Source organism: Amblyomma americanum, chromosome 10 (assembly GCF_052857255.1).
Source record: "Amblyomma americanum isolate KBUSLIRL-KWMA chromosome 10, ASM5285725v1, whole genome shotgun sequence".
NCBI classification, from domain to species: Eukaryota; Metazoa; Arthropoda; class Arachnida; order Ixodida; family Ixodidae; genus Amblyomma; species Amblyomma americanum.
In genome coordinates, this window is record NC_135506.1 from 108,275,599 (window position 1) to 108,301,646 (window position 26,048).

General features: G+C 46.6%; 1 protein-coding gene across 1 annotated transcript in view; it reads right to left on the bottom strand.

The window, feature by feature from the left end:
• Positions 1–9,447: 9,447 nt before the first annotated feature.
• The window catches only part of LOC144108617 (uncharacterized), a 36,829-nt gene continuing 20,228 nt past the window's right edge, over positions 9,448–26,048 (bottom strand). Inside the window, exons 5-12 of the mRNA XM_077641809.1 lie at positions 25,767–25,813; positions 24,292–24,418; positions 22,533–22,594; positions 18,290–18,437; positions 17,212–17,273; positions 15,799–15,946; positions 12,207–12,372; positions 9,448–9,951 (exon numbers count right to left, since the gene is read on the bottom strand). Of these exons, the coding sequence (XP_077497935.1) occupies positions 9,474–9,951; positions 12,207–12,372; positions 15,799–15,946; positions 17,212–17,273; positions 18,290–18,437; positions 22,533–22,594; positions 24,292–24,418; positions 25,767–25,813 (1,238 nt within the window). The 3' untranslated portion in view covers positions 9,448–9,473. The remainder of the gene's footprint in view (positions 9,952–12,206; positions 12,373–15,798; positions 15,947–17,211; positions 17,274–18,289; positions 18,438–22,532; positions 22,595–24,291; positions 24,419–25,766; positions 25,814–26,048) is intronic.

The following is a 26,048-nucleotide window of genomic DNA, read 5'->3' on the forward strand; positions in this document are numbered from 1 at the left end:
TGCGATTTTGCCGTTGCGATGCTCCAAGGGGAACCTGACGACACAACGCGCGACTCGCCGCGGAGGCGAACCGGTCTGGCCGGGCCGGCGGCGGCTGGCGCACTCAGCGCGAAATAGAGACTGCTCTAAGTCTCCGCCAGTGCGGTCAGTGTGCGCCGAAGCCGCCGAACGCGTTTGCGGTGAAGCGCAGTTGGAGTATAGAGGGTCTCGCCTTGGCGGACTTGACGTCGCCGTGCAGCGCTTGCGCGTTACGCCGAAGTATAAACACGCCTTAACAGAGCCTGCGCTTAACTGCTAAGCAACGTGTTTGCTGGCGGCATCTATGGGAACCACTGAAACCCCTCGCACACACTCACCTAAAAGGTTGCTGGGGGGGCATGGAGGCCATTCAAGACGCTACGACATAGGAGCTGAGAGCCGTGCCAAAAGAACCGAATCAGCGGCGCCGTGAGCTTAACTTGGCCTTAGCTCTGGCTGCCAAAGTGGTTCCAGATGACGGAAGCTCTAGCCCTGTCTGCATTTTATTCTGTTTATTTGTTTACTCTTTATGGCCGGGGCACGCGCGTGCACGCGTCTCTAACTTTTGTGTGTTGGGCGATCCCGCCACCGTCTGTTGCTGTGCACCTTACTCGCCGCCGCTCTGCTGCCTTAAGGGGTGGCCATTATCCCCTTCCGCTCCTTGTTTTTCTTTCTTTTTTTCGTCCCGGGCCGGCTCCCCGCGGCTGCGGGGTGGGCGGCGGGGGACAACACATTTTTTTTTATTGGTTCCCCTTTTTTTCCCTCTCTCTCTCTCTCTCTTTTCTAGTATTCTTTGCCTCCGTTTGTTTACTTTGTTCATGTGTAGTACATGTCTGCCAGTGCCAACTCCTTAAGTAGGGGAAGAAGATCCCTGTAACCGCAGTCTTGAGAAAGGACAGGCTTTTTCCGAAACGTCGACTTAAAATAAATCTATGGTTAAATGAAGCGTTTTCGACTTTGCATGTATATATATATATATATATATATATATATATATATATATATATATATATATTGAGAGAGAGAGAGAGAGAGGGAAATGCGGGGCTCGTTAAACATGTGAGACAGACCAACATCCACAAAAACCAAGAAGCATTGGGTATTTTTATTTTATTTTTGTGGGGCTGACCCATTGAGGTGATTATTAAATATTTTAGTATTAATTCGGAGGTCGTGGGCTCGGTTCCTACCGATCGCATGTGGTTGTTTTTTTGGCCTTTTTTAATCGGTACGTACCTTTCCGCGGACAAATATTGGCCAATAATCTCCATTGATCAACGCCACAACTAAACAAAAATGGTTGTTGTTCATCTCCACTATACTAGCGACAGATGCAAAGCGAAAGCTTGGTTTGGCTGTGGTTTTACTTTGTCAGGCGGTCCTTATCCTTTTCCATATACTTTGCATGCCCAGCAATATCTTTGGGATCGTCAGACTGGGACCGGCGCCGCCGGTACACATCGCAACCGACGGCTTGGTATATATGGCTATATATTAAAATGATTAGCGAATGCGAAATCAAATAAAGAGCGTTAGATAAGTTTACTCCTATGCTATCGGAATATTGGGGTACCAAATTGTACATCACGAAACGGCAATTCGTTTGGTACCACCCGTATCCCTCTGCGACGAGCGTTTAGCCCGCCACGGCCCTCGAAAGGTCGCCCCTCATTACGGTTTCAAGGACCAAGGGTCGTCTTTACGAATCCCTAGCACAAGCCAGAATTCAACTCGACTAACAACTCTGTGCGCACCTTCGCGCTAGTTTCTTTGACATCGTTCCAGACCCTATGTGCCAAAGGGATAGTCCACAATTTCTTCACAGATATTGACTTCAAGTGGCACCAGTCTCGGCGCACGAGCAAGCCTCGTGCTGAAAGTAGAACAGCCGAAAGATATTTGAGCAGCGGTTGTGGTCAACGGTGGTTGTGGCTCACCCTGAGCAAGTGGGCAGGCCCCAGCAGTTTCCTTTTCATTTTTTCTGCTAGCTATAGAAGGTAGAGTGAGAGAGAAACATCTTTATTGAGCCGAGCTCGACGTCTTCTTAGATGTCGTCGATGGAAGTGGTTCGCTCTACACGGGACCTCAATGCTTCCCTAGCCGCTTGGGCCCTGGAGATCACGTCGAGCTGGTCATCCAGGGTGGGGCCGATTAGTAAGGTCTCCCATCGCTCGGTATGGGAGGATGAGGGACAGGGCGAAGTAGTGGGGCAGGTAAGGGATGGGTGGATTGCCTTGACGAAATCTCATACTCCAATGACATGTTAGAACGTGCCTTCTGAGTCTTGCAGAAATTAATTCATTCTCGTACCTTTCCGGGTACGTCTTGTTTTGAAGGTATTGGTGGGGTAAGGGTCCTGCCTGTGTCTGCCTCTAGATCGCTTTATGCTTCTGCTGAGCGATTTGTGGGAATCGGGGTAACGTCACCTCTCCGTCTTGTAATGGTTTATAATGTCCCTGAAGCTAATTATAGACTGTGGCTCACCTTCCTCTACCCGGTGTTCCATTTCTCGGGCGAACTGGTGGGCAAGTTCTTTACCCTCCAGCGTTGAGTGAGCCGGTGTCCATATCAACTCAATTTTCCTTTCAGGTACGTCGCGTTTACTCTTGAGAATATCTAGTGCCGCAATAGAAACCCACCCCTTTCTGTAGCTGTTATACGCCTTTTGCGAGTCACTGACAATTCTTCCTACTTTGGGCTGCGCGAGTGCTAGCGCTATTGTTGCCTCTGCTGCCACCTCCGGAAATGACGTCTCGATGGAGGCGCAAGTTACGAGCACATCCCGCGTCTTAACTGACAGCGTGGCTTGTGATGAAAACTTGGGTAACGAAGCGCCTGTGTTGTTGTTGTTAGCCTATCAAAAGATGGCACATACTCACACTGGGGGATCGGCCAAGGATCGGGTGGCTATTCACCTGAACCCAGTTAATAAAAATGAAAAGCACGTGGAAGCGCAGCAAAGGTGAATTCTTCCTCATGAACAGAAAAGGGATGACAGTTTTGATTTCAAAATTACGAAGAGATTGACTCCCTCTTTCTCTTCTTCTATTTGATCTAAAGTCTCCGTCAAGGCCGCTTTACAAGGAGAGCCTCAGCGACTTTTTGGCGGTGAAATACATAAGCACTCGTCTACTGTGCAAGTCATTTTGCACGTTAAATAACCAGAGGTAGTTTAAGCTAACCTGGAGCCGGCCATAGCTGCATCGCACACAGCCGTCATGCTGAACCACAGTTTATCCAAACAAATCCGAAGCCCTCCGCTGCACCATGACACGAAGCCTTCATGCAGCTTCGGGGCATTAAACTTCATACGCCGTTCATCTTATGTTTAACTCAAAGGAGGCGACCAGATTCAATGACCAGATTCCTCCAGAGGCTGCGCATGTCCACACTGGTACTTCTTCACAGCGGAAAAGTTGCTCGGGAATCTCAGAAAAGCAAATAGGTAAGGCCTTAAGGCAAAAAAAAATGAATGAAACAAAGGAGTAATTCCGTATGTTGGCGCCACTTCGCTATTTTGAAAAAAGGAAGGGGATAAGCAGCCGAAGTTAGATCACAATTTTACGCTTCACAAGGGCTTGCTATTGAATGTGTAGACTAGTGAGGGTTACCTTCGCGCAACTTGCCTGGAAAGCAGCACCATTACAGGATTTTAAAATTTGAGATTTGTGCTGTTTAGTCATCCTCTGGCAACTCAGGAGTTCGCAAAGAGCGGGCAGTAAAACTAGTTTAAAAGATCAGTGACACAGCAAAAGAAACGGATTAATGGTCATCTTCGCTTTCATTCAGAAGCTGCACACAGCGGTTGACTAGAAAATTTTTAGAAACGTTGGATATTGAACATGTGGGCTCTCTTATGTCAGCTTTACCGCTGTTTTCGATTAGCCGAACAGCATTCCCACATAGCCATAACAGTTTGCAATGTGCGAGCATCTCTGCAGAGGCCTTTTGCTGTTTTACTGGGTTCCTCTGTATATATAACATAATTTCTCCCACTATTCCGCTGCACACAAAATATAAACTAGGTTGGCACGTTCGCGTATGCCTGCTCCTTCACGTTGTTCTGTCTGGCTTTCTTTGTTCTTGTAGTCGAATTCTTTTTGTGCACTGTGAAAAATCGCAGTTGATAGTTGTACAGAGTAAACCAAGTGATAGTGTGAAAGATGATTGCCATTATGAATTCATTACCTGCATGAATAAAAGCCGTGCACAACAGTGATGTGCACTTGCAATAAAACTTTTTTTGGTTACGCACACGTTCGCCCTGCGTGGTTCTTGCTTTTTGCAGCGCCTATGCTCTCAAGCAAGTGGCGAAGATACGCGGTTAATATCAAGCAGTTGGCTCACCCACCACCAGTGGCTTCCAGCTGGCTCATGGCTTGCTGGATTTGATTGAGATTCAGTATCGAGCAGGCCATGAGCCAACGGCAACCTTTTATCATGTTCCATGTGCCATGTGTTTATTAGGTCCATGTGCCGACTGCCCATCAGTATACATAGGCGAAACAGGAGATTTTGCACGCAGATTACGTGAACATAAGAATGACGTGAAGAACCGGCGCGCAGAACAAAATGCACTTGCCGAGCATTCAGTATCTGCCAGCCACAACATCAACTGGGCAGAGGCACGTGGTCGCCAAAGAAAAAGACAGGAAATCACGGCTCTATCTTCAGTCGCTGATCATCCAAACAACAGCGCATACTATCAATCGAAATAAAGGGAATTTTCCACCTATCTACGCGAGATGCCTGGGATCGCATATACGCCGCATAAAAAAGGCACCACCGCAACGTTTTGCCTCATTGTGAACAAGACTCCCGTGTGGGGGCCGAAACGTCATTACATCTTAATTTTTAGTCGGTGCGAGTCACTAGTATCATGTACCATCCCGACCAGACGGGATTCCGTCAGACCCTAGACTACAAGCTTTTGAACGCGAATGTGTAAATACTGGTTGCTATTCCCTGCGAAGCTCTCAAGTTGATAGGAGTAAAAAGGAGAGAGATCCAAGACAAAGCCGCATTAAAACAGCTTGCCATCGATTACCGGGGCAATGTCAGTGGATAATTGGACAGAGGTCTGAAAGTGAATGGTTCTAACTTGGGCTTGCATTCGCACATGATATTGGGCCACATACCAAACAATTCAAATTCGGTCTCGGTTGTGCATAGGCTCCTGCTCGGCCCTACGCCAGGAAGAAAAACACCTGTGGCTGCGGAGCACTTCCAAAAGCGACGTGACCGCGGCTTCCGAAGACCCTTTTTCTATTGCCCACGTTTGAAGCTGGTGCCGAAAACATGCTATGTCCTCGTCATCGCTTTCGTGATCGGCTTCTCAATCAGGAAAGTGTGCAAAAGCTGTATCTTACCAGTACTAAAACTACGGGTAATGAACGTAGAGGCTCACGGAAAGGGGTAAGCTTAAGTTAAGGACAACGCAGCGAGCCATGGAAAGCAAAATGATAAGTGTAACCTTAAGAGACCGGAAGCGGGCAGAGTGGGTGGTCATCCTACATGAAATCAAGAGCAAGAAATGGGATTGGGCAGGACAGGGAATGTGAAGGCAAGAAAACCGCTGTTCCTTACGGGTAACGAAGTGGATTCCAAGAAAAAGTACGTGTAGCAGGGGGTGGCAGAATATTAGGTGTGCAGATGAGATTAAGAATTTTGCAGGCAAAGGGAAATGCAGCTGGCAAAAGTCAGGGTTAATGGGAAAGACATAGGAGAGGCCTTTGCGCTGAAGTGGGTTTAGTCAGACTGATGATGATTATCAAACTGAGCACATGCAAAGGTCCTGATGATGTCAATAAGCGTTTACATCTACAAAAACCGATGCGGTCCCAGGTTGAGCGTATTCACTTCTGGGGACACGGCTCGGCACGTCCTCAGTGTCCGGCACCAAACATTCGGTCCAACATACTTCACGCTGTAGCGGGTTGCACTGCTTTGACATTCGATCTGCCCCAGCTTCGGCCCACGCAGGGAGCTGCAGGCTAACTTCAATGCGTCTTTCCTTCAGCGACGAAATTTCTTCCCATAGCTTACGGCTGACCTGGTGCAGATCTACAAAGGCATCACTCACTTTTCTGATATTTATCCATCGTTCCACAACGCGCAAGTGAGAGTCACTTGCTTGCGTCGGCCGTGCAGTGAACTTGAATATTTGATCACTGTACTGGCGTTGCGGATGCAGACTTTGGCTTGGCTTAAATGCGAATATCCTACACGCTGTAATGACGATAATGCTCATGCGCTCATAATGCATTGTAGATTCTGGTCTATTGGAGTAAAAGGAGCCTTCACTGTTTTTTTTCTTTTCTGCCAATATGTGAATAGATTACCTGGTAGATTCTGGCCTTTGGATTAAAAGAAGTCTTCACTTGCTTATTTTCGCCTATGTATGAATAGATATATTCTGCTCTCTCTTTTGGGTGCTATTGTTTTAAAAGCTCGGATTTATACTGTTATGCCTGAGTGGAGCAGGAACGAGCAGTTTTACTGCTTCTTTTCGGCCTGAAATTAGGCGAGTGGCATCCTCGCCAATTTCTAAAGCGTACCACCACATACTGCCTTTATGGAAAACTGCGCCGCATTTATTCGGGTGTCAGTTTACTGTCATGTAGACAGAATGCACATCGTTGTACTGGGAATTCGTCTAAACTGGCTAGAAACGAAGACCACACGAATTAGGAATAATTGTACATTCACGTGTTCATCGTATTGAAGACAGTCCAGCACGATTCCCTGTTCAAAGAACAATCAGCCACCATTCCCGCCGTGTAGAATGCGCGTGACGACGTCGCCACGGCAAAACCTTTTTTCATTATTTACATTGCGATACGGTAATGTATGGCATAAAATATAGATTCCCATGCATCTCACGCTGGTAATAAGAGTAATTACTCATTTGCATCCAGCCGAGCGCAACTATACGGCTATAAAAAGTCTATTGTACACTTTTTTCAGAAGCTTCTCAGTTAAGTTCGTTCAGTTCGTTCGTTAGGGTGTCACAGTAAGTTCGTTCGGGTGTCACAGTTTACTGTCACGTAGACAGAATGCACATCGTTGCACTGGGAATTCGTCTAAACTTGCTTAAAACGAAGACCTCACGAATTGAGAACAATTGTACATTCATGCGTTCATCGTATTGAAAACAGTCCAGCACGATTCCCTGTTCAAAGAACACTAACCAACCAGCCACCATTATCGCCGTGTAGAGTGCGCGTGACGACGTTGTCACGGCAAAACCTTTGTTGATTATTTACATTGCGATAAGGTAATGTATGGCATAAAATCTAAACTCCCACACATCTTAGATTCGTAATAAGGAAGTTATTACTCATTTGCAACCAGCGGTGCACCACCGTGCACATAAAGGATGGCTATTGTACAACTTTCTCAAAACTCAGTTAAGTTCGTTCCGGTCGGGGGTTTGAACCCGGGACCACCGCTTCACCGAAGCAGTTGCTCTAACAACTGAGCTAACCGGGACGGGAAGCTTATGGTGAGGCGAGGGTAAATTGCAGATGTAATACAAGAAAAGACGTCAACTATTGGCAGCTGCACTAATTTCGGCGTATAGGCTCGATTTAACGGACATGGCTCAGATTCTCTGAAAGCGTAGGCCGCTTTGGAGTCTAGTTTTGCCTCCACGGCTAGGTCCGCGGCGGCATCCCTAGAATCCGCTCAGCTTTCTCTGCCAGTGGAGCGGAAGTTACGAAGTCGAAAGGCGCCCATTCTTCTCAGGCAGTGGAATATGGTCTTTTCTAGAAGGCATATCTGTAACACAGACGCCAACCTTATGTAGTCAAGAAAAGACTTTTTTTTATTAAAACGAATTCGCTAGGCCGGTCTTGTGTCAAGATGTTTCGGTAGATGACGCCAGCTACCCCATCGACGGGCTGTAGCTATCGAGCATAAAAGAGCACAAATGGTAATGCGGCCAGGCGCACCGTCCTATGGTCGAAATTTTTGATGGCGTGACAAAATTACGGAGCCACCCAGAACCCCGACACAGGAGGGTCAAGGGGGGCAGTCACCCCCCCCCCCCCAACAGTTTTCTAAGGGGTTGTGCACCCCTGCCCCCTGGCTGCAATTATTGAAACACTTAATACTAATAATAATTGGTTTTTTTGGGGAAAGGAAATGGCGCAGTATCTGTCTCATATATCGTTGGACACCTGAACCGCGCCGTAAGGCAAGGGTAAAGGAGAGAGTGAAAGAAGAAAGGAAGAGAGAGGTGCCGTAGTGGAGGGCTCCGGAATAATTTCGGCCACCTGGGGATCTTTAACGTGCACTGACATCGCACAGCACACGGGCGCCTTAGCGTTTTTCCTCCATAAAAACGCAGCCGCCGCGGTCGGGTTCGAACCCGGGAACTCCGGATCAGTAGTCGAGTGCCCTAACCACTGAGCCACCGCGGCGGGGCACAATTGAAACACTTCAGTTCTAGGACATTTAATGCAAAACAAAGTGGGGCTGAGCTATTTGTTTTCGTAGCCAGTTGTGAACATTTCGTATATGAATAACTCAAAGCAGTCGTTCCAACAGAAGTCAACTGTCTGTACCGTGTACATTATCATATCTAGCAGAATTTAAATGAGTCATGCACAAAATTTTAACCGAACTGATCACTCGTCGTGCGTATTTCTTCCCGTCTATAAAACGTCCCATGCTACATCATTTTATATTGCCGTGAATATTTGCACTGTTTGTGCGTTCGCACTCAGAAGCACCGGCACGCGTCTTTATGAGTTTGCTTCGTGACGCCAGATGCGACCAGACTTATCTACATTGATCAAGACTAGGTACGAATGCTTCCACGTCTTTCCGGATTGCTGTAGTTGGCTTTGGTTCTTTATCGCGGCCAACAACTGCAAGCATCCATTTCCATGACCGTTGAGCACGCTTGTGCGTACCGCCGACGTCGAGTCATTCAGTTCATAGTGAGCGAGAGTCAAATCCTTAAACAGTTTCTTTTCGAAGCCTTTTCTTGTCTTTCTGACTGCTGGAGTGTCATCACCACATACAGGTTGCATCAACCTTTGAACATTGGAAAGTAAAAATTTTTACAAATGTGTGCAACTGAGCATCAAATATCTAACAAAATAAGCTCGAAGTCTTGCCTCCCCCAATAGAAAATAAGTTCCGGAGTCCCTGGCAGGCTCCACATATAACCTTCCCGTCATTGTCAAGACAAGCTGTCATCGGGTGTAATCACATTCCGGGGTGTTTTCTACGGCTTCGTCTTTTCCATTAATGTTTGACTTCCTTTTGCTTTTCATTTGAGGAATGGAGACGTAAAGTGTATGGAACAAAAAGTTATTTATTCAATACAGAATGCGGAATGTCGCTACATCTCACTAAATCGCTGACGCATCTTGCGCTACCTCTTTACGTGGTCGACCTAGACCTGGTTTCACTCCTGGCGGTGGTAGTGCAACTTCCGTAAGCTTCTACGGTGCCGGCGCAGACGCATCTTGCGCTATTACTTTACGTGTACGACCTCGGCCCCGCTTCACTCCTCCTTGCTGCGGCGTACCCTCTGTTGTGTTACGCGGTCGTACCTTTGGCGCCGTTCCGTCTGCCCTTAAGCGTGGCCGGCCGCGGCCCCGCTTCAATTCTTCGTTACCCTCCGTTGTGCCCAGCGGCTTGCATGTATGGCGCCTGAGCCTCGTGACGTCCTCGGCACCAGCCCCGCACCGCGGGCAGGTCAGCGGGTACCGGCGGGAGTGTATGACCTGCTCATGCCTCCTTGCATGGGCGCGTTCCCTGAACTTCTTGCCGCATTGGCTGCACTCGTAGGGCTTCTCAGCACTGTGGATTATCATGTGAACCTTCAGAGTGTCCGGCCGGGAGAACCTCTTCTGACACAAATGGCACACGGAATCTCGCCTGCCAACGTGGGTACGCTCGTGCCTGATGATATCAGCCCTGCGTACATGAAGGGTAAGGATAAGCAGAATTACCCCAAGACTACGAAAATCTTTTCCGGATGTCTCTTTTAGTAGACACCTTTAGCATAGCATGTACCATGTTACCGTTACCGGTACCGTACTGTAGTACCTGGAGCCCGCGAAGCCAGTACACATTCACACATCATCCTGACGGTGCCAGGAGGCACCAGGTTTCCGGCAGCTGCGCGTGCGCATGCAGCATCAGGAGCATTCAGCGCGCGCTCACCGGCGTTGGGCTGTCTTCCGGTACTTCGGTAACGAAAACGTGGGACACGGTAGGCTAAAGGTGTCTAGATATGTGTGAACATCTCTTTCATGGTTATGATTTCGCTAGTGACGATCGCACATTCCATCTATATTTCTGCCGCTGATGTTAGGCGCATCTTTGCCTGCTTCTGACGCATCTCTTCGGCATGAGCGAACGTCTCACGCTTACTTTCTTTCCGCTCCTGTTGACGTTTACTTCCTATGTCCTCGCTAAGGAAACCTCGGTTGACCCGTACTTCAGTTGCAAGTGAGCGACTCAGCAGTAATGCTTGATAATCAGGCTTATTGAGGAGTGTCTGAGGTACCACTGCTCAGTTAAGCTCTGCAAGCATTGAAACACGCACGCGCAAAGTCACACAAAATTTTTTAGCGTCCATAAAGGTATGCGCTTATGAGGGGCTGGCCACGAGTCGACCAGAATTGGCGGGCGGCTCGTCCACTTGCGCGAGTCCTCGAGAGAGGCCGCTACCAAAAGCACCAGCCGGGCCATTTCCTACACGGGAGATTCGCTCAATTCTGACACCGCAGCAGCGGCTTCAGAGTGCCGATTTCTACACTGGGGAGGCAGCAAACAACGGCCGCGGTTATAACGAACACTCGCTTATTACGAAATAAGGTGGTGCTACCGTAAAAATGTGTGTAAGAAGAGTGGCACTGTGTCTCAGACATAACGAATGACTTAGGCCGTGCAACTCGGTTAGGTCGAACATGGATTCGCCTGGACTCGACTCCTGTATATAAAAACTCGCACTTTCCGCGACCGCACATGGCGAATAACGCCACCCAGCCCCGGTTGCATTGCTCTGAAGAGAACATCGCGACGCAGAAAAGTAACAAAATGCAGCATTAGAAATACGCAAACTCGGCGGCGAGGCACGCCGACGGGTTAAGGAATACAACGGTGATCACTGGGTAAGGGTGCACCGGCTGGGCAAGCCTCTAAAATGCAAGTGAGATTAGCGCAAGGTCGGCGATCAACTAAAGGTAGCGATTAGAGAAGTTTTAATAGCAGTCACGCAGCATGCCTGGCTTGCCAAGCCGATCACATGGCCAGGGTCACCAGCCCAATCTTCTCTCCACAATCTGCGCTGCCACCGTGAGTAGACAACGCCCAGACAGGCTGTGGAGTTGACACGTTCTGCGCGTACTTGCGCCAGATTCTCGGCCGGATGGACCCAGGCGTGGCAGACGATTGTGACGCACGAGGTGTTTGCGGCAACGTGTCCTTCTTGGGCTCATGAGCGGCATGGGTGACTTCGTTAACGCCGACATCACTGAGCCACGAACTGATGAAGCATTTTAGGCAAAGTACGAGCGCTCCCAGACTTCTGGGAACATTATGAAGACCACGACGAGGAGGCGTACCTATTTCCACCTGCCTTGAACGCTTACCTTAATTAGTTATGTCGTGTCCCTAAAGCAGTTTGTTGGCGGCAAGGTCCTCAGTGGGGAGCACATGGCCACCGTGGACCGCTTGGAAGGCACCTTGATAGGGCTTGCTTTCAAGTATCAGACGCATATAACTCGCAAACTCACTTTCTCAAATATATGTATTGTTTTTCTGATTTTGTAATTTCGGTGTAATATTAGAAGTTCACATACAACGAACATCGAATACAACGAACACAATCAGTGCGATCGTCAGGCTCGTTTGCACTGTAATTGTAAGCTTGCTGGAAAAAGCGGGCAGTGTTTCTTGATAGAAAATGAACACAAAATGCGAACAAGAAGCGCGAAGAGACACTTTCGAGCACGCTACTGCTATTAGAATGCTGATGACTGTGTTGTGCTCTGTTCCTAAATCGTGTCATTCAAGCATTCATTGCGTATTTTTAAGGCGACTTCACGATTTCTGCTTTTTAAAAATATTTACGGCTTCAAAAGATGCCTTTTCAGAAGAAAGGACATCTCTCCAGTTCAAAAGTCACGATGGCGTCAAGCAACGAACGGCACTATAAGACCTACTTGCGAGTGCTCGTGTAGGTGCAGTGCGTGCAGTGGTGGATTCCCTCCGTGCTATGCCAGTGTTTCCGCCGGGTATGCATTTCTAAGTTGTACTGCTTAGTGAAGAGGTCGTCGCACTTCTCACAGGCGAGAAACAGGCTGTGCAAAGGAATGTTATTGACGTCCTCTGAAAAAGAACCGAGCAGTGGGAGTAGCGAATGAGCACATGTGGAGTGAAGAACTGCCCAGATAATTCAGTGTTCTTAAGGTGGACCGTGACAGAGAGGAAAAGGCCGCAAGTAGTACTTTTTCACATCAGTTCCTTTGTATCAATTAGGTGCATTGTAGTTTCCTTAATATAGTAATAGATTAGCAGGTCGTGTTAAATATTTTGCCCATTCGCGAAACAAAGGCAGTGCAATGGTACTAGTCTGCACAGATCGGTGAATAGGTAATATAAACCTTAAATTTAAAAAGACAGTGCCTTTTCTGGAAGCGCTATTGAGTAGCTTCGCATCGGTACACACACACCAGAAGAGGAGTTCTCTCACAATGCTTATGTCATTTTCATGCACTAAAGATATATACATAAAAACAAGCACCCATGCTATTTTATCCACAGTTCAATCTCCCTGCTTATTTGGCAATGTGTCACCTTTCCTTCAAGTTTTGCCCAGATATCCTTGCACAGAATGGTCTGCCGTCTATGCGGACATTCAAATTGTTCATAATCAAGCATAATATAATTAGCTTAGACTTGAAGACGGAAAGGAAGAAGCTAGTGAAGAAGTTCATTAACGAGTTAGCAGTTAGAGGGAAGGAAGAGTAGTTCAGGATATCGCTGTCAAACCAATATTCAGTTTAACTGAGGAAGGCGATCTTAATTTGCATATAATGAGGTATAATTTGACAACTGTCGTTAGGCAGTGCGCAGCAAAAACAGGCGGTAGGACAGTTCGACAGGATACCGGCAAGCTATCTCAGGAGACAAAAGATCTGATTAAGAAACGTCAAACTATGAGGGGAACTAACCCTACAGACAGGACAGAACTAGCAGAGCTAGCGAAGTTAATAAACAAGCGCAAGGTTACCGACATAACGAAGCTCAATATGGAGACAATCGCGCATGCTCTAAAGAACAGTGGCAGCCTAAAAGCGGTGAAGAGGAAACGCATAATTGCTAACGTACCATACCTGCAATCTACCTCTCACCTCTTCAGGAGTTCAATATACACCAGAGTTTGCGAGCTATATAGACTTAGGTTATCATGAGAATATTAGATTAGTCAAAAGCGTGGAAGCCATACCCTTACCGACATTGCCTGACAACGCTTAGCCGATTCAGTATACTCTACGACGTCTGCCCCATTTTGGAAAATACCTGCCGGTCTAATTACGGTCGACGTGTTCTGCATGATCTGTTACCATGTATGTTAATTGACTATATAAATCAAGGTAACAAGATTTCTAAACTGCAATTTTCTGATCTCATTGCCATGTTCTTATGCTGAATCTTTATTATTTTGTGTAGCATGTGATAAGTGCTGTGTGATGTAGTTTATTTTGACAAGTTGAATGTTTGTACCACTTATAGTTTCATTTTTATTGCTTTATATTTTGCTTTATGCTGACTGAACTAGCTGTGTCCTAGGACATTGCTCTTTGTGCTTTTCTCGCTGCTGCCCCTGCTTGATAAGTGGGGCCAAAGACAACTCAAGCCGTGCTTGAACGGCTTTTCCCTTGGCTCCTTTTTCACTGTATAGTGAGAAAAATAAAGAATGAATGAAGAATGAAAGAGAACAGGAGGGCAATAACATTAGCAACATGGATAAGATAGTCAAAGTAGCCAAACAGTTCTATACAAATCTGTACAGTAGCCAATGAAATCCGAAACATCAATGAGAGAGAGAGTGTCCCACACCACTGCGTCATCCTGCCAGTGACGAGAGAGGAAGTAAAGAAAGCCTCAAGAGCAATGGGAAAGGAAAAGGCAGGTGGGGAGGATCAGGTAACAGCAGATCTGTTGAAGACCGGAGGAGAGATCGTGCCAGAAAACCTAGCCACCCTGTATACGCAATGTCTTATGACCCTTGACCGTACCAGAAGCAAATTTTATCTTAAATCATCAAAAAATAGAGGCCATGAACTTGAAAAATTACAGGCTGATCAGCTTACTCTCCATTGCCTGCAAGATATTTACTAAGGTAATCGCTAATAGTGTCAGAAAAACATTAAACTTCAACCAACCAAACATTCCGGCATGCTTTCCTAAAGGATACACCAAAATATTTCAGATTCAAACTATCAATCAGGTGAAATAAAAATGCTCAGAATACAACAAGCACGTATATAAAGCCATTATTTATTACGAGAAGTTGTTTGAGTCAGTGTAAATCTCAGCAGTCATACAGGCATTAAAGACTCAGCGTTTAGAAGAGCCTTATATCAAAATACTGGAAGGTATATACAGCAAAATGGCATTCCTCTGGGACACTTGGTATGAATCTGTCTTTGGGCCAGCGTGAATTTTGGAATGCACCAAAGTAGACACACACATTGGAACACGGAACACCATAGCTACTATAGTCCTGCATAAAGTCAGCAAGAATATACAAACAAGGAAGGGCCTCAGGCAAGGTGACATGATCTCGCCAATGATATTGCCCTCTTGTTTGCAGGAGGTATTTCGAGGCATGAATTGGGAGCATTTGGGGATAAGAGTTCATGGAGAATACTTAAATAATCTGCAATTTGCTGATGACATTGCCTCGCTGAGTCACTCCAGAGGTGAACTGCAAATTATGATCAATATGTGTGACAGGCTGAGCAGAAAGATGTGTCTAAAAACTAACATGCAAAAACCAAAGTAATGTCCAGCAGCAAAACAGCCTAGCAGGAAAACAGCAGTTCACAACTGGCAGTGAGGTGCTGGAAGTGGTAAAGGTATACGTCCAATTAGAACAAGTAGTCGAAGCTGATGCGGACCATGAGAGGGAAATAACTAGAAGTATAAATGAGGTTGAGTGCATATGGCAAGTTCTCTCAGATTATGAATGGCAGTTTACCAATATCACTCAAGTGAAAAGTGTACAACAGCTGTATCTTACCGGTACTCACCTACGAGGCAGAAACACGGAAGCTAACGAAAAAGGTTCAGCTTAAGTACAGGACAACGCAGCGTGCCAAGGAAAGAAAAATGATACTTGTAACGTTGAGAGACCGGAAGCCGGCAGAGTGGGTGAGGGAACAAACGCGTGTTAATGACATCCTAGTCGAAATCAAAAGGAAGAAATAGGCTTTGGCAGGTCATGCAACACGAAGGTGAGAGTGTGTTGAGTACGTCAGTCATTTGATGTGCGGTCGCCGCTACATAGGGAAGGAATCCCTCCGACTTCAGTACGACACAAGGAACATCCTTTACCCCTTCATCAGCAAAGGCGTGCGAGAATATAACAAATAGTGGTTCCTCATTACGTATCATAGATGAGCGAAGCAAGCAGCCAGAGGCCTTTGCATATGCCTTCTTCTAATTACTGCTGTATCAATAACTATATCCCCTCCTCCATGCAGGCCTCTGTTCAAGTCTCATGTCAATCGCGAATCGGACACTTACGGTTCTTGTCGTGCTGTTCTTCCCGAGAGGATGGCTCTTCGAGCAGATGCTGATCGCCGCTTCTAGGAGCCTCCCAGTGGTCCGGAAGCGCCTCGGGGGAAGTGGAAGGTGGGCTTTCTCTGTGAGTCTCCCCAAAGGCGTCGCTTGCCTACGTTAGACGCGCATGCAGAGAGTGGAAAGAAGTAATGTTTGCTTTCAAAAGACCAGGGAAGGCGATCGGTGGTAGCTGTAGGTTTACGGGGCAGCGAGGTTTAAATGTTGCTGTTAGAAGATGTTGGGCTGGTCAGTTTATAGTTATTGCAAAAAAAAAACTGCACGAAGAAAATGGGACAAAGAGAAAGGCCTTTGTCCGCCTTTGTGCCTGTTTTGTTGCCGCCGTCTTCGCGCAGTTTATTTGGGAAACAAAGTTGCAGGCTCTGCATCAAGGTGAATCAACTTCCGGGAGGTGAAATGGTTTGCCTTGCTTCAGAAACCGCTCCGTACATGTAGCGTGTTGCCCAGACCTTGTACAGGTGACATAGAAGGGCTATGGGTCGGGCTGGTGGGTAATTCAGATGACGTTCTATAGCGCCGAACCATGAAGGAACAAGATCCCAAGCAGCACAAGTAATTGGACCAACAATGGAGCTGTATTGGCAAAGACCGACCCTACAAGGGCCATGATGGGACCATCCTGTTGCAATATTGGGCCGACGACCTGTGCTGCTTGCGATACAAGCATTTCTGCCCCCTCTGTTCGTTCTTTTGCGATGTCAGCCATCTCCCAGCCATCTTTCGATTCTCACCGCGCGAAAGGTGCCGAAGGGAAACATTTCGCTGCGCTTGTTAGTGGTGGATTCCTTGCAGTCAGGCGTAGCAGTGACGAATCCGCAATATAGCATTATCGAATTCTGGGAGGAGATATATATTGAGTAATTGCAAAGGCAATTTTGCGAGAATAGGGGAAACGTAACTGGACGCTTAAGCCACCTTCAAAGTTGATAGCGATAGGATTAAATTTCAGATTTGCCATAGTTTTTGCTGCAACTTCGGTGCGCGGTGACGCCAGTTTCTTTGAAATTCTCGGTGCAGCAACCTCCATATTCGGACTGCTAGGTGCAGATAGCTGTGCTGACAACGTGAAAGGCACGTCGCGACGACGTCACCAGGTCACGGGACCTCTCTCGGCCAATCACCGAATTTTATGACATGTATGGCGGATTCCGCTCCTTACCTAAACACTAATGTCATTGCATTGATATTTGGCTGCATATACTCCTTTAATTAACTAAGGCCGTCATCCGCCATGCGGTTCCAGTGCTTTAGTGCTTGGTTAGTTCATTCTGGGCCCCGATTGCGCCTTTTATATATTGAGAACACCTGCTAAAGCGCCCCGAGAAAGGTAGTGCGAACATCGGTGCATGCTTCACTTACCTCCCTCTCCGCTTCGTCCAATGCTGTGTAAACACTCGCAAACGTTCCGCTTCCGTCGATAGCTGGAAGACATGATTTGGGGCGTATTTTTAGATGGTTAAATGCCGCAAGCGTAGTAGCTGTGTTGGCGAATGGCTTATCGTGGCACTAAAGACGCCAGATATCTCTAAAAAATTGTGTTAAAATCACGCGACTGAATTACTGAAGCGGCGGAAAATAAATTTCCAGCTCGAAAATTCCGAAATTCACTACAGAGAGCGAAATATTTCAGGATGCGCGTCCGAGGAAAATAATACTTTGGTGAAGGCGCATGCCCCAAAGACAAGAGAGATATAGTGGTTAAAAGTATAAGAATACTGTCAGCTTCAAGAGTTTTCGGCATGTGAGTTCTTGAGAAAAATAAAATCTTACTGTTGTGATACCTCGCAACCCAGCCGTCCAGTATCAACTAATAACGCTTGATTGTTTCCAAACACTTTCAGGCATTTCACGCGATTAGCGTACGTCGCTAGAACCAAATAAATTTTCCCGCATAGCCGCATCCCGTAACGTGTAACCTTTTGTGGCCAATGGTACTTGCTACATCCGCTGATACGAGCCGAAGAAGCTACAAGCCGCGCAAAAAGTAGTGTTTTTTTTCGAACAGATGCATGCATCCCTTAAACGTCTGCCGCCGATATCAAAATGTTCTAGCCACGTACTAAAAACATTCTCCATACTGAAATATGGCTACCGTCGCTTTGCAGAAAAAAATGAGCATCCGCCAACGACCCCGCGCACACGATTAATGTGTGTTGAGGAACGTCGGTCACGTGATGTGCGGTCGCCGCTACATCGGGAAGGAATTCCCTCCGACGTGAGTACGTCACAAAGGACATCCTTTACGCCTTCATCAGCAAAGGCGTGCGAGAATAAAACGAGTAGTGGTTCCTCATTACGTATCATAGATAAGCGAACTAAGCAGCTTGCTGCCTTTGCATACTCCTGCTTCTAAATACTGCGGTATCAATAACTATATCCACTCCTCCATGCAGGGTCTCTGTTCAAGTCATATGTCAACTGCGAATCGCTCACTCACGGTTCTCGTCGTGCTGCTCTTCCCGAGAGGATGGCTCTGCGGGCAGATTCGGATCGCCGCTGCCAGGAGCCTCCCAGTGGTCCGGAAGCGCTTCGGGGGAAGTTGAAGGTGGGCTTTCTCTGAGAGTCTCCCCAAAGGCCTCGATTGCCTGCGTTAGCCGCGCATGCACAGAGGGGCAAGAAGTAATGTTGGCTTCCTAGAGATCAGGGAAGGCTAGCGCTGGTAGCGGAAGGTTTATGGGGCAGCGTAGTCTAAAATTTGCTATTAGATATCATGATGGGATGCTCTGTTCATAGTGATTGCAAAAAAAAACTGCGCAAAGATGATGGGACAAGAAGAGACAGGTGTGTCCGTCTTTGTTCCTCTTTTCGTTCCGTCATCTTCGCGCAGTATTTTGGCAATTAAATTTTCAGCCTCTGCATTTAAGGTGAATGAAGTTCCAAGATAATAAATGGTTTGACCTGCTTCAGAAACCGCTTCGTACTTGTAGCGTGATACGCACAGGTTCTACGGGTGACAGAGAAGATTTATAAAACAGGTTAGTGGGTAATTCATATTTTATTTCACAGCGCAAATGCTTGAAGGAACAAGGCACATGCATTTCTGCCTCTCTCTTCATTGTTTTATGATGTCAGCCATCTTCCAGCCATTTATCGATTCTAAACGCGATAAAGGTTTTGATAGGAAACATTTCGCTGTCCTTGACACGAATCCGCAATATAGCAATATCGAACTCTGCGAGGAGACCTAGATTCAGTAAGTGCGCGCGACAGTTTTGCCAGTTAGAATAAAGGAAAAAAGGAAACTATGGGGACTCTGAAGCCACCTTGAAATGGGAATGCGATAAGATTAAATTGCACATTTAACACTCTTTCTTCCAATGGCGGCCTGTCCGGAGCCAGAGATTCTTAGCACCCTCCGCTGCGTCACATGTCTGACCGCCGCCGTGGTCAGTTGCTCTGCAGCCGCTGGGGACTGAGGGCCGAGGGTTGATTGGTTTGATCATAGAAGATCATGGCAACGTTTAACGCTAGAACTTTAGCTAGTGAGGCTAGCCTAGCAGTGGTGTTTGAGGAACTAGCGGGAATTAAATGGGATGTGATAGGGCTTAGCGAAGTTAGGAGGACAGGTGAGGCGTATACAGTACTAAAGGACGGACACATACTGTGCTATCACGGATTAGAGGATAGACGAGAACTAGGTGTGGGTTTACTCATTAATAAGGATATAGCTGGCAACGTAGAGGAGCTCTACAGCATTAACGAGAGGGTAGCAGCTATAGTAATTAGGCTGAATAGGAGGTACAAGCTGAAAGTGGTGCAGGCCTACGCACCCACATCCAGCCATGATGACCAGACCGTTGAAAGCTTCTATGAGGACGTAGAATCAGCAATGAATAAAGCAAAATCGCAGTACACTGTACTGATGGGCGACTTCAATGCGAAGGTGGGCAAGAAGCAGGCTGACGACAACGAGGTAGGTGACTATGGAATAGGCTCTAGAAATAGCAGGGGAGAGTTATTAGTCGAATTCGCGGATAGAAATAATTTACGGATCATGAATACCTTCTTCCGCAAACGAGAAAACAGGAAGTGGACCTGGAAGAGCCCCAATGGTGAGATTAAAAAAGAAATCGACTTCATACTATGCGCTAAACCTGGCATCATTCAGGATGTGGCCGTCCTCGGAAGGGTGCGTTGCAGCGACCATAGAATGGTAAGGTCTAGAATTAGCTTAGACTTGAAGAGGGAACGGAAGAAGCTAGCGAAGAAGAAGACCATTAACGATTTAGCCGCAAGAGGGAAAGCACAGGAGTTTAGGATAGTTCTGCAAAACAGATATTCGGCTTTAACTGAGGAAGATGATCTAGATGTTCATTCAATGCACGATAACCTGACATCAATAATTACGGAGTGCGCAGTAGAAGTAGGCGGTAGGACCGTTCGAAAAGATACCGGGAAGCTATCTCAGGTGACGAAAGATCTGATTAAGAAGCGCCAAAACATGAAGGCATCTAACACTACCGATAGAATAGAACTAACGGAGCTATCAAAGTTAATAAATAAGCGCAAGGTAGCCGACATAAGGAAGTTTAATATGGAGAGAATCCAGCATGCTATAAAGAACGGAGGTAGCCTAAAAACAGTGAAGAGGAAACTAGGCATAGGTAAAAACCAGATGTATGCATTAAGAGACAAGCAGGGCAATGTCATTAGCAATATGGATAAGATAGTTAACGTAGCCGAAGAGTTCTACAAAGACATGTACAGTAGCCAATGTAATCAGAGCGCTAATGAAAAAAGACAGCAGTGCACAGCAATGCTTCATCCCGCCAGTAAGGAAAGATGAATAAAGAAAGCCTTAGAAGCAATGAAAAGGGAAAAAGCAGCTGGGGAGGATCAGGTAACAGCAGATCTGTTGAAGGATGGAGGGGACATCGTGCTAGAAAAACTAGCCACCCTGTATATGCAATGCCTTATGACCTCAACTGTACCAGAAGCTTGGAAGAATGCAAACATTATCTTAATTCATAAGAAGGGAGACGCCAAGGACTTCAAAAATTACAGGCCGATCAGCTTACTATTAGTTGCCTACAAAGTATTTACTAAGGTAATCGCTAATAGAGTCAGGGCAACGTTAGACTTTAATCAACCAAATGATCAGGCAGGCTTTCGTAAAGGATATTCCACAATAGATCATATTCACACTATCAATCAGGTGATAGAGAAATGCGCAGAATATAACCAACCTCTATATATAGCTTTCATTGATTACGAGAAAGCATTCGACTCAGTGGATACCTCAGCAGTCATACAGGCATTGCGTAATCAGGGGGTAGGAGAGCCTTATGTCAAAATACTGGAAGATATATATAGCAACTGCACAGCTACTATAGTCCTCCATAAAGTCAGCAATAAAATTCCAATAAGGAAGGGCGTCAGGCAAGGAGACACGATCTCGCCAATGCTGTTCACCGCATGTTTGCAGGAGGTATTTCGAGGCCTGAATTGGGAACAGTTGGGAATAAGAATAAATGGAGAATACCTAAATAATCTGCGATTTGCTGATGACATTGCCTTGCTGAGTCACTCAGGAGGTGAACTGCAAATCATGATCAACGAGTTAGACAGGCAGAGCAGATCGATGGGTCTAAAAATTAACATGCAGAAAACCAAGGTAATGTTCAACAGCCTAGCAAGGGAACAACAGTTCACAATTGGCAGCGAGAGCCTAGAAATTGTGCCGGAATACGTCTACTTAGGGCAGGTAGTGACAGCTGATCCAGATCATAAGAGGGAGAAAACTAGAAAAATAAGAATGGGCTGGAGCGCATATGGCAAATTCTCGCAGATCATGAGTGGCAGTTTACCAATTTCCCTCAAGAGGAAAGTGTACAACAGCATAATCTCAACGGTACTCACCTACGGGGCAGAAACGTGGAGGCTAACGAAAAGAGTTCAGCTTAGGTTAAGGACAACGCAGCGAGCCATGGAAAGAAAAATGATAGGTGTAACGTTAAGAGATCAGAAGCGGGCAGAGTGGGTGAGGGAACAAACACGGGTTAATGACATCCTAGTTGAAATCAAGAGAAAGAAATGGGCTTGGGCAGGGCGTGTAATGCGAAGGCAAGATAACCGCTGGTCCTTAAGGGTAACGGAGTGGGTTCCAAGAGAAAGTAAGCGTAGCAGGGGGCGGCAGAAGGTTAGGTGGGCGGATGAGATTAAGAAGTTTGCAGGCAAACGGTGGATGCAGCTGGCAAAGGATAGGGTTAATTGGAGAGACATGGGAGAGGCCTTTGCCCTGCAGTGGGTGTAGTAAGGCTGATAATGATGATGATGAACACTCTTTCTGCAGCAACATCTGTGCGTGTTTGCGTCAGTTTCTTTGAAAATGTCGGTGCACCGACCGCCATATTCGGACTGCTAGCTGCAGATAGCTGTGCTCAAAATGTGGTGGGTCTGTTGCGATAATGCCACAAGGTCACATGACCACTCTTGGTTAAACAACAAATATAATGACATCTATGGCAAATTCCGCTCCTTACCTAAACTCTAATGTCATTGCATTGATATTTGGCTGCATATACACCTTCAATTAACCAATTCCGTCATCCGCCATGCGGTTCCAGTGCTCTATTTCCTGGTAAGTTCGTTCTGGGCCGCGATTGCGCCTTTTAGAAATAGAGAGAACCTGTCAAAGCACCAAGAAAACGGTCGTAAATGTCCGTGTATGGTTCACTTACCTCCCTCATTACGTCGTCCAATGCTGCGTTAGCACGCGCAGCAATTTCTCGTCCGTGGTAAGCTGGAAAAAAAATTCATGCATATTTTTGGAGGCTTAAAGATGGAAAGGGTAGCAGCTTTGTTGATAAATGACTTGTCGTGGCAATAAAAAGGCCAGAACTTTCGAAAGAATGGCTGTTAAAATCACACTATTGCGTCACTGAAGCGGCGTTAAATAAACATGCAGCTTGAAAATTCCGAAATTCACTATACATTAAAAATTTACATAATGCATGTCTGAGGAAAATAATACATTGGTTAAGGCGCCTGACCCACAGACATGACTGGGGTGTTTTGGGAAAAGCGGCCACAAGAGCTTTCGGCAAGCATGTTCTCAGAAAAAATTGCAGTGGCTTATCTCAGCTGTGGCAGGATATACGTAGCCAGAGCTGCAGTTCCCCCCTTGTTACACACGTTGTCTAGCTTGTTGTTGTGACTGTAATGTTAAGGAATAAAGAAGTAATCGGTTAAACACACTATTTATTCATTCTTTTGACAGATATAAACATTGGCTATGGTCGGTAAAGTAACACGCAGTTGTCTCAATGCTGCCTACACAGTATTTAGACTGGTTGGTTTCTCTCAGATACACAAGGCCAACGGTAGTTCTTCATTTTGTAGTCAGAATGCGAGGATCGCTTTCTTAATTAAAATCAATCTTTTCCTTTATAATATCGGCTAAGAGGACCTTGTGCCCTATTGAAATCACCACACCGAGTCGTATCACCTCAGCTTTTATGCACACAGCCGCATCCACATGACCCTACGCGCGGCCGTGGTGGCGGCAGAGCTCTGACGTCATGCGTCTCGCACCAGCTGCCCTTCTACGGTTGCCGCGCATTCGCATTCACTTCACGCGCGGCCCCCGCGGGCCTAGATGGGCGCGCGGGGCTGCTGGCGAAGCGGCGGCGGCGACTCTGACGTCATGCGCCGCGCCATTCCTGCTCCTCTCCAGTTTCACGCATGCGCACTGTTGCCTTCCCGGATCATGGCGAAATGCTCGACTGGGTAGCGTAGTGTAGCTCTCGCTACAAAACTACTGTTGCGCCGCCACACGACGCTGCTTCCCAGAATTAGCTAATGACGCGTGATCGTTTCCAGGCACCTTCTGACATTTCACGCGATCAGCGTACGTCGTTAGATCCAAATAATTTTTTGCCGCATAGCCGCAACCCGTAACCTGACCTTTTGTGGTCGATAGTAGAAGCTCCATGCGCTGATACGAGCGGAATGAGTGGCAATTGTTGCTACAAAAAGTGATTATTTTTTTTTAAAACACATGCATCCCGTAAACGTCTGCGGCCGATATCACAACGTTCTACCACGCACGAGAATTGTTCTCAATACTGAAAGAAACCTTCCGCCGCTTTCCAGAGAGAAGCGGGCATCCCGACCCCGCCCACACTACTAAAGTGTGTGTCATCGGGGAAGCGGTTAGGAACGTTGGTCACGTGATGCGCAGTCGCTGCTACATCGGGAGGGAATTCCTTCCGACGTGACTACGTCATAGACGGCATCCTTCATCCTTTTCCACAGCTGAAGTGTGAGCGGAAAGAACGAGCACTGCTTCCTTATAGCGTATTATATATTAGCGAGGAATTCAGCTTTAGAGACCTTTGCATATTCTTTCTCTTCATTACTGCTGTATCAATAGGTATATGCACTCATCCATGCAGGCCTGTGTTGCAGTCTTGTATCAATTGCGAATCGTAAACTTACCTTTTTTATCCCGCTGCTCTTCCCATGAGGCCGGCTCTTCGGGCAAATACGGGCCGCCACTTCCATAAGCCTCCCATTGTTCCAGAAGGATATATTCGGGTGCCGGCGGGCGTTCGGTCTGAGTCTCCTGCGGTCAGGTGACATGCGGATATACTGATTGTTATGGTGAAGTCCTACATTATATGAAAGAACAAATGCGATCATAAACGGTTTTATGCTCAAATGTGCTTTTGTCTAGATTTGCTGGGTATATATAAATTTAAAAAAAACTGCCTTCGGAAAAACATCAACTATGGCGTCTCTGTTCTAACTTGGTGCCAAATGTTCCAAAATACATGAAAACTTAAGAGCGCTGTCGAATGGTCTAGACGTATTTTGAAGATGTACAACTTGATTCGCCAAGCGACTCGAATACACGGGAATGCGATCAGCTATCTGAATATTTCGGATATTCGGAGTCTCTACTGAAGAGAAATATTCGATGCACCTAGGCCGCACTAAGCGATGCTAAATACAGTTAAGCACTACAGGGTAATCTTACAAATAAGGAGAAATTTTTTTATAATAGCGCCAGTTAATAATATAGCACGCTCGTTTCATGCCGACCGCCAACATCATTGCCATGACCGCTCAGAAGCGACCTCTGTAGCTAACCAAACCATTTTTTATATCACTTAGTTACCTGTGAACATCCCGTAGTGAGCGTAGTCTCTTGTGTCGTCCGCAATGTCGACCGGCACATTTAATTCTTGCACGAGTTTAAGTGTCGCACAAATACGCAGGCCGGAACTCCGGTTTATTTAAAGACGGTCGCTGCCTCACCAGTTACACTGACGATCGAAAAGAGGCTAAATACATTGAATATTCGTGCGCAAAATCTGCAGGCGCAGCAGCAAACACTTGGCGTTGGATATGCCGCTGCGACGCTTTCGTTACGGCAGCAGAATGCTCACGAAAGATCCCGGGATCTGTCATGGCGAGCTTACCGCCTTAAAGAAGATGTTGAAGCTCAAAACGCCTATCCGCCGAAATTTTTGTGCAACATATTGAAGCATGATTGTTGAACATAAACCCGGAATTTAAAACACGACGTATTCAGACCTGATGGATTGGGTGTGACCCACACAATTTTTAAGCGAGCGCCGTGGTGGCTCACTAGATATAGCGTATCAGCGGATGACCCGAAAGACGTGAGTTCGATCCCGGCCGCGGAGGTGGAATTTATTTGGAGGGGAAATTGTAGACGCCCGTGTACTGTGCGATGTCAGCGCATGTAAAGAATCCCAGAAGTGCAAATTTCTGGAGCGCTTCATTACGGCGTCCCTCATTTCCTCAGCCTCCTTGAGGCGTTAAACCCCATAAAACTAATATAAAAGAAAATTCATTAAGCTTTAAACACCAGTCGAGACCATCAGGTTCACCATGCAATGCACTTCAAGGTAAAAGAGAGTGTTAAGACGGAATGTTGTGCTCACCTCATTGGGCTCGACGACCATAGGTTCATCTTCTTCACTGGCAACACCTTGGAAGAAATGCATGAGGACATGAATAAGGTGTAGTGAAAACCGCAGACGCCAGTTCTAAATGTGAGATGCTTACACGAGGCTGTTTGCACTAAACACACCCGTGCATTCTAATGACAAAATTCGGCCCTTTCTGTTATGCACGCGTCAAGCTCACCACCATCTGTTGTTGGGTCGAGGTCGTTGCAAGTTTACGGAGCCTGATCTGTCATTCCTATATCGCGGATGTTAGGG